The following is a 14,344-nucleotide window of genomic DNA, read 5'->3' as shown; positions in this document are numbered from 1 at the left end:
TGAATTATTGAATGATTACGATTTTGAGATTCGTTACCACCCGGGGAAGGCAAATGTGGTAGCCGATGCCTTGAGCAGGAAGGATAGAGAACCCATTCGAGTAAAATCTATGAATATAATGATTCATAATAACATTACTACTCAAATAAAGGAGGCGCAACAAGGAGTTTTAAAAGAGGGAAATTTAAAGGATGAAATACCCAAAGGATCGGAGAAACATCTTAATATTCGGGAAGACGGAACCCGGTATAGGGCTGAAAGGATTTGGGTACCAAAATTTGGAGATATGAGAGAAATGGTACTTAGAGAAGCTCATAAAACCAGATACTCAATACATCCTGGAATGGGGAAGATGTACAAGGATCTCAAGAAACATTTTTGGTGGCCGGGTATGAAAGCCGATGTTGCTAAATACGTAGGAGAATGTTTGACGTGTTCTAAGGTCAAAGCTGAGCATCAGAAACCATCAGGTCTACTTCAACAACCCGAAATCCCGGAATGGAAATGGGAAAACATTACCATGGATTTCATCACTAAATTGCCAAGGACTGCAAGTGGTTTTGATACTATTTGGGTAATAGTTGATCGTCTCACCAAATCAGCACACTTCCTACCAATAAGAGAAGATGACAAGATGGAGAAGTTAGCACGACTGTATTTGAAGGAAGTCGTCTCCAGACATGGAATACCAATCTCTATTATCTCTGATAGGGATGGCAGATTTATTTCAAGATTCTGGCAGACATTACAGCAAGCATTAGGAACTCGTCTAGACATGAGTACTGCCTATCATCCACAAACTGATGGGCAGAGCGAAAGGACGATACAAACGCTTGAAGACATGCTACGAGCATGTGTTATTGATTTCGGAAACAGTTGGGATCGACATCTACCGTTAGCAGAATTTTCCTACAACAACAGCTACCATTCAAGCATTGAGATGGCGCCGTTTGAAGCACTTTATGGTAGAAAGTGCAGGTCTCCGATTTGTTGGAGTGAGGTGGGGGATAGACAGATTACGGGTCCGGAGATTATACAAGAAACTACCGAGAAGATCATCCAAATTCAACAACGGTTGAAAACCGCCCAAAGTCGACAAAAGAGCTACGCTGACATTAAAAGAAAAGATATAGAATTTGAAATTGGAGAGATGGTCATGCTTAAAGTTTCACCTTGGAAAGGCGTTGTTCGATTTGGTAAACGAGGGAAATTAAATCCAAGGTATATTGGACCATTCAAGATTATTGATCGTGTCGGACCAGTAGCTTACCGACTTGAGTTACCTCAACAACTCGCGGCTGTACATAACACTTTCCACGTCTCGAATTTGAAGAAATGTTTTGCTAAAGAAGATCTCACTATTCCGTTAGATGAAATCCAAATCAACGAAAAACTCCAATTCATCGAAGAACCCGTCGAAATAATGGATCGTGAGGTTAAAAGACTTAAGCAAAACAAGATACCAATTGTTAAGGTTCGATGGAATGCTCGTAGAGGACCCGAGTTCACCTGGGAGCGTGAAGATCAGATGAAGAAGAAATACCCGCATCTATTTCCAGAAGATTCGTCAACACCTTCAACAGCTTAAAATTTCGGGACGAAATTTATTTAACGGGTAGGTACTGTAGTGACCCGAACTTTTCCATGTTTATATATATTAATTGAGATTGATGTTTACATGATTAAATGTTTCCAACATGTTAAGCAATCAAACTTGTTAAGACTTGATTAATTGAAATAGGTTTCATATAGACAATTGACCACCCAAGTTGACCGGTGATTCACGAACGTTAAAACTTGTAAAAAAACTATATGATGACATATATATGGTTATATATATAGTTAACATGATATTATGATAAGTAAACATATCATTAATTATATTAACAATGAACTACATATGTAAAAACAAGACTACTAACTTAATGATTTTGAAACGAGACATATATGTAACGTTTATCGTTGTAACGACATTTAATGTATATATATCATATTAAGAGATATTCGTACATCATAATATCATGATAATATAATAATTTAAAATCTCTTTTGTTATTATAAACATTGGGTTAACAACATTTAACAAGATCGTTAACCTAAAGGTTTCAAAACAACACTTACATGTAACGACTAACGATGACTTAACGACTCAGTTAAAATGTATATACATGTAGTGTTTTAATATGTATTTATACACTTTTGAAAGACTTCAATACACTTATCAAAATACTTCTACTTAACAAAAATGCTTACAATTACATTCTCGTTCAGTTTCATCAACAATTCTACTCGTATGCACCCGTATTCGTACTTGTACAATACACAGCTTTTAGATGTATGTACTATTGGTATATACACTCCAATGATCAGCTCTTAGCAGCCCATGTGAGTCACCTAACACATGTGGGAACCATCATTTGGCAACTAGCATGAAATATCTCATAAGATTACAAAAATATGAGTAATCATTCATGACTTATTTACATGAAAACAAAATTACATATCCTTTATATCTAATCCATACACCAACGACCAAAAACACCTACAAACACTTTCATTCTTCAATTTTCTTCATCTAATTGAACTCTCTCAAGTTCTATCTTCAAGTTCTAAGTGTTCTCCATAAATTCCAAAAGTTCTAGTTTCATAAAATCAAGAATACTTTCAAGTTTGCTAGCTCACTTCCAATCTTGTAAGGTGATCATCCAACCTCAAGAAATCTTTGTTTCTTACAGTAGGTTATCATTCTAATACAAGGTAATAATCATATTCAAACTTTGGTTCAATTTCTATAACTATAACAATCTTATTTCAAGTGATGATCTTACTTGAACTTGTTTTCGTGTCATGATTTTGCTTCAAGAACTTTGAGCCATCCAAGGATCCATTGAAGCTAGATCCATTTTTCTCTTTTCCAGTAGGTTCATCCAAGGAACTTAAGGTAGTAATGATGTTCATAACATCATTCGATTCATACATATAAAGCTATCTTATTCGAAGGTTTAAACTTGTAATCACTAGAACATAGTTTAGTTAATTCTAAACTTGTTTGAAAACAAAAGTTAATCCTTCTAACTTGACTTTTAAAATCAACTAAACACATGTTCTATATCTATATGATATGCTAACTTAATGATTTAAAACCTGGAAACACGAAAAACACCGTAAAACCGGATTTACGCCGTCGTAGTAACACCGCGGGCTGTTTTGGGTTAGTTAATTAAAAACTATGATAAACTTTAATTTAAAAGTTGTTATTCTGAGAAAATGATTTTTATTATGAACATGAAACTATATCCAAAAATTATGGTTAAACTCAAAGTGGAAGTATGTTTTCTAAAATGGTCATCTAGACGTCGTTCTTTTGACTGAAATGACTACCTTTACAAAACCGACTTGTAACTTATTTTTCCGACTAGAAACCTATACTTTTTTTGTTTAGATTCATAAAATAGAGTTCAATATGAAACCATAGCAATTTGATTCACTCAAAACGGATTTAAAATGAAGAAGTTATGGGTAAAACAAGATTGGATAATTTTTCTCATTTTAGCTACGTGAAAATTGGTAACAAATCTATTCCAACCATAACTTAATCAACTTGTATTATATATTATGTAATCTTGAGATACCATAGACACGTATACAATGTTTCGACCTATCATGTCGACACATCTATATATATTTCGGAACAACCATAGACACTCTATATGTGAATGTTGGAGTTAGCTATACAGGGTTGAGGTTGATTCCAAAATATATATAGTTTGAGTTGTGATCAATACTGAGATACGTATACACTGGGTCGTGGATTGATTCAAGATAATATTTATCGATTTATTTCTGTACATCTAACTGTGGACAACTAGTTGTAGGTTACTAACGAGGACAGCTGACTTAATAAACTTAAAACATCAAAATATATTAAAAGTGTTGTAAATATATTTTGAACATACTTTGATATATATGTATATATTGTTATAGGTTCGTGAATCAACCAGTGGCCAAGTCTTACTTCCCGACGAAGTAAAAATCTGTGAAAGTGAGTTATAGTCCCACTTTTAAAATCTAATATTTTTGGGATGAGAATACATGCAGGTTTTATAAATGATTTACAAAATAGATACAAGTACGTGAAACTACATTCTATGGTTGAATTATCGAAATCGAATATGCCCCTTTTTATTAAGTCTGGTAATCTAAGAATTAGGGAACAGACACCCTAATTGACGCGAATCCTAAAGATAGATCTATTGGGCCTAACAAACCCCATCCAAAGTACCGGATGCTTTAGTACTTCGAAATTTATATCATATCCGAAGGGTGTCCCGGAATGATGGGGATATTCTTATATATGCATCTTGTTATTGTCGGTTACCAGGTGTTCACCATATGAATGATTTTTATCTCTATGTATGGGATGTGTATTGAAATATGAAATCTTGTGGTCTATTGTTACGATTTGATATACATAGGTTAAACCTATAACTCACCAACATTTTTGTTGACGTTTTAAGCATGTTTATTCTCAGGTGATTATTAAGAGCTTCCGCTGTCGCATACTTAAATAAGGACAAGATTTGGAGTCCATGCTTGTATGATATTGTGTAAAAACTGCATTCAAGAAACTTATTTTGTTGTAACATATTTGTATTGTAAACCATTATGTAATGGTCGTGTGTAAACAAGATATATTAGATTATCATTATTTGATAATCTACGTAAAGCTTTTTAAACCTTTATTGATGAAATAAAGGTTATGGTTTGTTTAAAAATGAATGCAGTCTTTGAAAAACGTCTCATATAGAGGTCAAAACCTCGCAACGAAATCAATTAATATGGAACGTTTTTAATCAATAAGAACGGGACATTTCAACTTAGACCAATGCTCTGCTTGCTACTTTTCTGTTATAACTCGTATTATATTTATATTTAACCCGTATAATCTGCTGCCTCTTTTCTTCATCTTCTTCTTCCAAAACACGATCGACCAGGGATCATCCATAATCAATACAGCGAGTTCAAGGTTTGTTTTATGATGTGAAATTGAAACAGAAATGATTGACTTTAGGTAAATGGATAAAAAAAATGCTGCTGTATGTCGTGGTTTTAAAAAAAATTTGGTTATGAATTTGAGGATGTTTTAGCTCACGATTCCTAAACAAAATATGTTGCAAATCTTTTATAGAAACTTTCTGAATCATTAATTTCAACAGAAACACTAAAACAAATACGAATTTCATGATGAACAATCTGTTGACTTTTTGAAATTAAAACTTTGACTTAATAATTAGAATTCGATAGGAAAAATTGGTGTTTGATACTTTGCAGATAGTTTGAGTGAGGAATTTTTGACAGAACTACATTTACACTTTTTGAAATTTCGTTCGAATTTAAGGTTTTGAAAAATTGCATCATGAACAGAGGTAGCGAGCTTTTATTGGTTTTTCTGATTTCTTTTTCATATGAAGGCTGTTGATAAGAATTGGGATTGATAATGGATTGAATGATGTTGTCAAAACAATGAGAAATTCGATTGATTTATAGCGAGTGATGATAGAACAATTACAAAATTGAAACTAGTAGGTATATAAAAAAATAATCAGGAAAATAAATAAATAAATAAATAAACTACTCGTGATTTATATAAAAAATAAAAGCAGATCTGAATCTATATAAAAAAATAAAGAAAGCAGATACAAAAATATATATATATCGTGGTCTGTTCTTGACTTCTATATTTATTTATTATTTTTTTAATTAATAATAAAAGATATATTAATAATAATAATACTATTAATAATAAAAATGCAAATAATAATAATAATAGAATTTATAATTATTATTATTATATTAATAATAATAATAATATTATTAATGATAAATAATAATAGAGATAATAATAATGATAAATAATTATAATGATAATAATAGTAATTAATACCAAGTATAATAATGACATTAATAATAATGATATTTATAAAAATCTTATCACTTTTAGTAAAAGTGATAATACTAATATTATTAATGATAATAATAATTATTAATAATAATAATATTAATAATATTGAGAGTAATAATAATTGTAAATGATAATGATGATTGATAATAATGATATTAATATAACAATTTAATATTAATAAATAATTATTTACAAATAATGGTTCGTGAATCATCGGAATTAGTCGAGGTTAAGTGAAATCGTGTAAAGATTTGGTTTAAATTTTGTTGAAAATTTCCGGGTTGTTATATCATGGAACTTTTATCTTGCATTCACCACTTATGTTATTTGAATAATGGCTTGTAACGACCTTTGTGTCATGTTATCTTTTGTAAAACGTTACCCTTTTTGAATGCAAAACTTGTTTTAAAACAGCATGTAGTATTGTACGTGTAATGGACCTGTTGTTGACGATTCGTACATGATGGTTTTGTACGGAGCGTCACAATTAATATGCGCCGCCAAATGTAGTATCATTTGGCGGCGCATGATTTTCGGTTTCAAATTGTGCTGAAATCTTAAGATCACCCTAAAAGAGAACAATGAGCAAGACTCTCTGAAGGTGTCTTGACATTAAAGTTCGTCTAGATAACGATAATGAAATTTTATTAATTAATCATTTTTATGTTATTTTTAAACGTTTTGAATTTGTATCATATTTCTATTTTTGTTAAAGCATGACTTAGCATGGTATATATAGTTTTAAGGCCTATTATTTCTCACATTGTAATTATGTATAACGTATATAATTTTGAAACTAATTTCACTTCACTAAGTGCAAATTTTACCTCATTAATATGCGTCGCCAAATGTAGTATCATTTGGCGGCGCATGATTTTCGGTTTCAGGTTGTGCTAAAATTCCTAAGATCACCTTAAAAGAGAACTAGGAGCAAGACTACCTGAAGGTGTCTTCCTATTACAGTTCGTCTAGATGACGAAAATGATATTTTATTCATTTTAATGTTCTTTTTAAGCGTTTTGAATATTTCTATCATATTACTATTATTTTTGTTAAAGCATGACTTATCATGGTATAAACAGTTTTAAGGCCTATTATTTCTCTCACATTGTAATTTTGTATAACGCATATAATTTTGAAACTAATATCACTTCACTAAATACAAATTTGAACTCATTAATATGCGCCGCCAAATGTAGTATCATTTGGCGACGCATGATTTTCGATTTCGGATTGTGCTGAAATTCCTAAGATCACCCTAAAAGTGAACAAGGAGCAAGACTCCTTGAAGGTGTCTTGCCATTAGAGTTCGTCTATACGATGAAAATGATATTTCATTCATTTTAATGTAATTTTTAAACGTTTTAAATTTTATTATATTATTATTTTTGTTAAAACATGACTTAGCATGGTATAAATAGTTTTAAGACCTATTATTTTTCTCACATATTAGTGTGTATAACGCATATAATTTTGAAACAAATATCACTTCACTAAGTACAAATTTTAACTCATTAATATGGGCTGCCAAATATAGTATCATTTGGCGGCGCATGATTTTCGATTTCAGATTATGCTGAAATTCCTAAGATCACCCTAAAAGAGGATAAGGAGCAAGACTCCTTAAAGGTGTCTTGCTATTAGAGTTCGTTTAAATGAGGAAAATGATATTTTTATCATTTTAATGTTGTTTTTAATTGTTTTGAATTTTTATCATATTATTATTTTATGTTTTTATTTTTGTTAAAGCATGACTTAGCATGATATAAATAGTTTTAAGGCATATTATTTCTCTCACATTGTAATTATGTATAACACATATAATTTTGAAACTAATATCGCTTCACTAAGTGTACATTTTTACTCATTAATATGCGCCGCCAAATGTAGTATTTTTTGATGACGCATAATTTTAAGTTCTAGGTTGTGTTAAAATTTCTAAGATCACCTTAAAAGAGAACAAGGAGTAAGACTCTCTGATGGTGTCTTCCTATTAGAGTTCGTCTAGATGACGAAAATGATATTTTATTTATTTTAATGTTCTTTTTGAGCGTTTTGAATTTTCTGTCATATTATTATTTTTGTTAAAACATGACTTAGCAAGGTATAAATAGTTTTAAGGTCAATTATTTTTCTCACATTTTAATTATGTATAAAGCATATAATTTTGAAATTAATATCACTTCACCAAGTACAATAAAAAAGTGTAATTAACCATCCCTTCCCTCACATAAAGCGTGAAGACAAATCCTAGGTGTCAAATACAGACTGACACACCTTCTACAGCAAACACGTGTCTCTCACATCTGCTTTTCCTATTTTTTTCAAAAAGTGCTACAAAATAACACGTGTACCAATGTATAAACTCCTGTGAATTTCACAACCACTCTCTCCCATGAAAATCTCAACTGATCTCTCTCTTCTAAATCTTACACCCTCAATGAAATCTCCGGCCGTCAGTATCATCATGGCGTCCATTGTTCCATTCACCAATATATTTGATTAAATCGCTACGAAATTAGCCACTGATCCGTACAATTTTTGCTGTTTCCACCCAAATACACTTTCTACAAAACCCTAAGTTCAACCGACAACAAAAACGATTTCATATATATGTTGAGATTCGTTTCAAACAATACATGTGTTCATCATCAAGCCATCGCCAAGATGTACAGATATTAGTTTCGTTTATTCATTCATATATATGTTTAAGATTCGTTTATTTAAACAATGCACGTGTTCATCATTAATTGCCGGAGCCGTCGCCCGTCAATGATCGTATAGAGTATTAATGATGATCTGTTGACGGATTTCAACATATTTTTCACTCTAAGTTTTTTTTTAAACCGACTGTTAAATCCCAGTCGGATTTCAATTTTTGGGCTTGTGCTGATTAAATTACGTGAGATATCCGGAGGATCAATCCAGATTCATCATTCGTATTCATCTTGATGGTGTTAATTAGTTCCAACTAGTTTACGAACCCTCGCTTCGCGCCGGGGGTTCGGTTTTCAATATATTTTAGTGCGTTTAGTTTGTAAAATTATTTCGTGGCTAACGATGATGTCGTTGAAGCGCAACTCGAGTCGAACTAAAAGGTATAATCCGTGAAAGATTTAAATGTTATTTTAAATTAACAATATATGTGCTATGTGCATCTCCGCGTTTCGTTACGGAATTGTCGACTTTTAAAATTTTAACGCAAAATCAACGTGTATGAAAAGTACCTCAAATATTTAGCATTTTTTAAAAAGATTCCATTTTGCGTATAGTTAGTGACATTGTGTTCCTAAAATTATTTCGAGTTTAACGATGATGTCGGAAAAATTTAACTCGTTGCGAGCGCGAAGATATGATCCGTTGAATATTTGGGTAGAGTTTAGTTAAGATTTTTTATGAAAATGGTTATTTGACACTTTACTCTCCTGTTTTTTTTAGGGGGGGGGGCGGTTTTAATTTTTGAACAAAGTTTAGGGTTTTTTTTGAAAAAAGGGAAAAAAATAAAAAAAAATAAAAAAAAGATGAAATGACGAAATATATTATATAATATTATTATAGTTATAATAACGGGGAGACGAGTCGGGTCGGGGTAAGGGGGTAGGGTTGGGGGGTGTTTTGTATTTTCTCGAGGGTGTGGGGTTTTTTTAGGAAAATTGGGGAGGGGCCGATTCGTACGTTGGATAAAGTTTCGGGTCCTTAGTATGAGTTTGAGATAGTTCAAATAGTAGTATTGGAGAGGGGGCCGATTCGTACGTTGGATAAAGTTTGAGGGCTTTAGTGTGAAATTGAGATAGTCCAAATAGTACTATTTATTTGGACTATCTCAATGCTTTAGTGTGAAATTGAGATAGTCCAAATAGTACTATTTATTTGGACTATCTCAATTAGATATAAGGTATAATTATATGGGTTTAAGACCATATCGATAGATCAGTGGTACTTTATCCATGAGCATGCATAAATAGGTATGTAATTTGCCAATGAGGTCTTGCTTCATTGGTATTCATGTTTTATGGATTCGAGAGTGATCCAGGTTCGAGTCTAACAACTAATCACTAACCTTGCCTTTAAAAAAAAAAAAAAAAATGGGTATGTAATTTAACCTGTTCATTAATCCACATATTACTTTATTCTTTTTTATTAACTTACATATAATATAATTTCTAATATAATCGGTTTTTTTTTTTTTTTAGAAATATTGTGTTCACAATGTTACAGGTCTGATTATAGGTTTGTTAATGTTAATGTGTTTTATTAATTACAATTAATTTAATTGACTTACATTTATGTTTTCTTAACCGAAAAATCGAACTTCGTTGGTGCACGGATTAATTCGGAACGATTTAGAGAAAACAAAAATTGTTGTTTGATTCACCATCATATCGTGAATCTATCTACAAAATTTCAGTTCATAATTCTTTCGTTTGATCCTTAAATTTTGAGACAAATTCATACTGAAAAAGTCAAAGTTTGTCTCAATAACTCAAATTGAAATTAGAATTTTGTAGGCAGTTTTCGATTCAAATTTTGATCATCGAAGCTTAAATATTAGATTTAGAACATTTTTCATGTTTCAAGTTTTCTTCAAATATAGGTCTAGATAGCAAGTCAATTAAAATTTTCATTATGCCACCTGAAACTGTTCTAATAAAGTGCAGATGTATTTATAACTTTCATTGGACTTCAAGTGTATAATAAAATGATTCATGAAATATAAAAGCTGCAGGTATATTAGAACTCATCTCATATCAGGTTTGCTACAAACTTAAAGATTTTTGCTACAAGCCACAATCGTACTTATTGTTAACGGTATCATATCATATAAGGTAAGCTTTCTTTACATGGAGCGTTTGTTGGAAGATTTGGTGTTGGTATCATATCGTATAAGGTAAGCTTTCTATATATAATTTATTCTCTTCTAAAGCAGATTGTTATTAGAAAGCGAATGAAGTTCATGTCTATGTAGCTTAGATAGCCCCACAAAACATGAGAGGGGGACTAGGTTCTGTCAATCAGGTAACTTCATTGACAAATGACAAGTGTTGAACTTTCATTGTATGTGCAAAGATCTATTTTTTCCTATTTGTGATTTTTGATTTTATATATATTGTTTTGTGTATCTATGTACGTTTTAGCTATTTTTTGGAAATCTGGTTATGCTTGCCTATTTGCCAAGACTTTGTCAACTGAAGAATACTTGCAGCTATAGGTAATTGTTTATCTTATACTTTTCCCTGAATTGGAATTAATTTGCGTCACATTGGCTAGAGGTTAAAATTGGACAATTCGGGTGCATCAGGTGATGGGCTAAAACACTCTTTTTTCTGTATCAGCCTAAATCGGTGAAAACCCTGGTTTTGTAGACGGAATACTATTATGTCCAAAATGTTCAGCTTCTTTATTATAAAAAATATGTTTGCCAAATATATACTTGCTAAATTATAGTATCTCATTATCTCAGTATCTTTATTATTGCGAGTAATATAAAAGAAGTTTTGTGCATGAAAACTAAACTATAGAGAACTTCGAGTATTAAAAGAATGAACCGGTTCAACTTCAGCGAAAAATATCTGCTTGATTATTTGGGATTGAACACAAACCTAATTGACTCATTTATAAGTAGTCATCAAATTTTCCATACCTAATGGATTCACTTTATATTCTGATCTAATTAATATTAACTTTGTCGGTTTGGACTTTAAAGTTCATAATGAATCTTATGTGAAGAAAAGCGGTTATTTTGAAGGTTATAATTGGTTTAAAATCTTAGATGTTAACTGATTATATTATATTTCAGGAATGTTTGTATGCGGAGTCATAAGAGCGAGGCGAGGTTAGGAACTCTAATGCGAGAGGGACGCCTCACAAGCCGGGCTTTTATTAAGCTTTCGTCGAACTTTTTGGAGTTCAACCTACAGTTGTCGAGGTACATGTTCCCCAATATTATGTCTATGATTTTGACAAAGTTTGACCCCGTTTGACTATTACTAATTTTGACCGATTTTTCGAATAATCACGAATTTGAGAAATTTTTCAAGTAAGTCCGAGTTTTGACCGACTTTGACCAAATGTGACTAAAACTAATTTTGACCGATTTTATGAATATTTCCGAGTTTGTCCCGAATTTTGACTGATTTTCCAAGTAGATCCAATTTTTGACCGAGCACTTCCCGAGTTGCAGAAGCCGAGTAGTCACGTGGTATGAAATGGCAATATAAGTATTGAGAGCGGGGCAAGATGGGTACGTATAGTAATGGTTGAAATGGCTCATCTCAGAGGAGCTAAATTGTATGTGTTTGGGTTGACCCGCATATTCAAACATTTAGATAACTATTAGGTTAAATATGATTACAAAAGCAATAGTGTTACTATTATAATCTAATTCTTTTGTATAAATCGGAAAAAAATATGTTTTAAAAAGTTGTTCTTCAACACTAATTTGGATATCAAGGGTAAAACTGTCATTTAAGTGTTATGTAAATGCTCATTTAGTATGAAAAGGAAACAAATTTTTCTACAGTTTTCTGAACAAACACTTATATCTACAGACAATTTATCCAAACGACACTTCATACGATAAAATGACAATGAAAATATATTTAAAAACTTCAATGCTAAAAAAATAAAAAAATAAACAGCCCGTAACATTTTCTTGATGTGCAGGCGTTTCAACAATTTACTGGAATCAACACCGTCATGTACTACACTCCAACCGTCGTTCAGATGCTCAGTTTCGTTATAACAAATTAGCTCTTCTACTATCCATCATTGTTTATTATAAATATTTTCATGTCTTTCTCAGCAGCTCAGGATTCGTTACTCTTATTTCAAATCAAACTATGTGATATTGAATACGGAAGAGACTTTATTGAAAACAACTTATTAGATACTGAGTAATTTTGAATGTACCTTTACTTTTTCATTTGCAAATGTTTACATGAAATAGATTGTTATTTTTTATCACTAAAAATATTGATGTTACATGCGTAACTAAACATAATGTTAGTTCGTTTGATATTTTTGGTAGTCAACATAATATGATTATTCCTTACTACTAATATGCCATGTACAATTACAATAGAAAGTGGACTTGAAGCAATTTCATCAATGGGGAAGCAAAACAAAAAGAATATCTAGAGATCTTTGAATCACCTAGAACTGAAGTTACTACATACCAGTTAGTGCTTGGATTTATCAGTCACTGTGTTATAAATGGAGTGCAGGTAATTTAACTTCCTTTGTACAAAAAGTACTTCTTTAGGTGTTATGAATGGATCGCATGTAATTTATTATATTCCAAACATGTAGTATATACTAGTTAATGTCCCGTTTAAAAAGTAGTATTTTTCGGATTAGTTAACTATAAAAGTGCTCAATTGTGCAGTATCTTCATCTCTTATCTGTGCATTTGTGATAATTATTATTCTGGCATAAGCATTTTAGATATTCAAAATTTAATCTTTTACTAATGCTTATGTCAAAATAAGAGGATGACAAATATCATTGAAAGTGGTGGCATTTTGGCATAATGAAAATTTTAATATGTGGTAATTGGTGGACTTTTATGTGACAGACGGAGAAGTCAAAGGCCAACGGTTGTGATTTTTTGGAATGTTATTCGGAACTGCAGGGTTGGAATAGGATTATAGGTTTGGTTTATGCTGCTTATTTAACCCAAGAGACACTATCTGGTGGTTTTTTGGTCAACCAGTCAATTTTCTTGGGACTTCTTATTCTGTTTTTCTTTTGGTAATGTGGGTAATGAACTTGGTTGATGATACACGATGTGTAACTATTAAAGATTTTGATGGTGGTTCAAGACATATAATTATTAAAAATGCTACTTTTTGGTTGATCTACTATCCATATGCAAAGTTTTATGTTTATGGGTTTTGGTATAACTTACTTGATATTTGTATTATTTTTGAAAAGTGGAACTGGGACGTACATTAATAATCACTCTCCTAGGTTGTTTTTGGACATTTTGTAGTTGTCATGTAAGCGTAATTTTGTACTTTTTTATCATACCTTTAATTAAAATTTTTTTTTTTTTTTTGAACGGCATGTTAGTTTTTCATCGCACAGTTAGTGGTTAGATCGCATCGCATCGCATGTTCCAGGAGGAAACCGCCACCATCCAAACGGGCAGGTGGGGAAAACCCCCTGGTGAGACTCGAACCCGGATCTCCTCGAAAACCATGCAAGCATGGTTACCAATGAGGCAAAGCCTCATTGGCATACCTTTAATTAATATAACATATAAGTTTTCAGTTTATTTGATTAAGAGTAGCCGTGCAACGCACGAACTCTTAGAGGCTAATTAAACATAAAGATAAATATTTACATTTGTCAAAATCTTTGTTTAATTGTAACCGTTCTTGT

At 31.7% G+C, this 14,344-nt stretch overlaps 1 protein-coding gene across 1 annotated transcript; it reads left to right on the top strand.

The window, feature by feature from the left end:
• The first annotated feature begins 10,715 nt into the window (after positions 1-10,715).
• Positions 10,716-12,850, top strand: LOC139893404 (uncharacterized). The gene is made up of 5 exons (XM_071876565.1): positions 10,716-10,788; positions 10,890-10,978; positions 11,098-11,171; positions 11,760-11,888; positions 12,626-12,850. Exons 2-5 carry the CDS (start codon positions 10,949-10,951, stop codon positions 12,702-12,704), a joined length of 312 nt encoding a protein of 103 aa, XP_071732666.1. The 5' UTR covers positions 10,716-10,788; positions 10,890-10,948; the 3' UTR covers positions 12,705-12,850.
• The last annotated feature ends 1,494 nt before the right edge of the window (positions 12,851-14,344 follow it).

The sequence above is a fragment of the Rutidosis leptorrhynchoides genome, chromosome 2, assembly GCF_046630445.1.
Source record: "Rutidosis leptorrhynchoides isolate AG116_Rl617_1_P2 chromosome 2, CSIRO_AGI_Rlap_v1, whole genome shotgun sequence".
In the NCBI taxonomy this organism is placed as follows: domain Eukaryota; kingdom Viridiplantae; phylum Streptophyta; class Magnoliopsida; order Asterales; family Asteraceae; genus Rutidosis; species Rutidosis leptorrhynchoides.
This window is presented reverse-complemented; position numbering and strand designations above follow the sequence as displayed.

What these genes read in the sequence shown, in the direction of transcription:
- LOC139893404 (XM_071876565.1), top strand. Translation starts at nt 10,949, where the DNA reads ATGAGAGGGGGACTAGGTTCTGTCAATCAG. An exon ending in GACTAGGTTCTGTCAATCAG is followed by an intron (nt 10,979 to 11,097) that starts GTAACTTCATTG and finishes TGTACGTTTTAG; the next exon opens with CTATTTTTTGGAAATCTGGT. An exon ending in AAGAATACTTGCAGCTATAG is followed by an intron (nt 11,172 to 11,759) that starts GTAATTGTTTAT and finishes ATTATATTTCAG; the next exon opens with GAATGTTTGTATGCGGAGTC.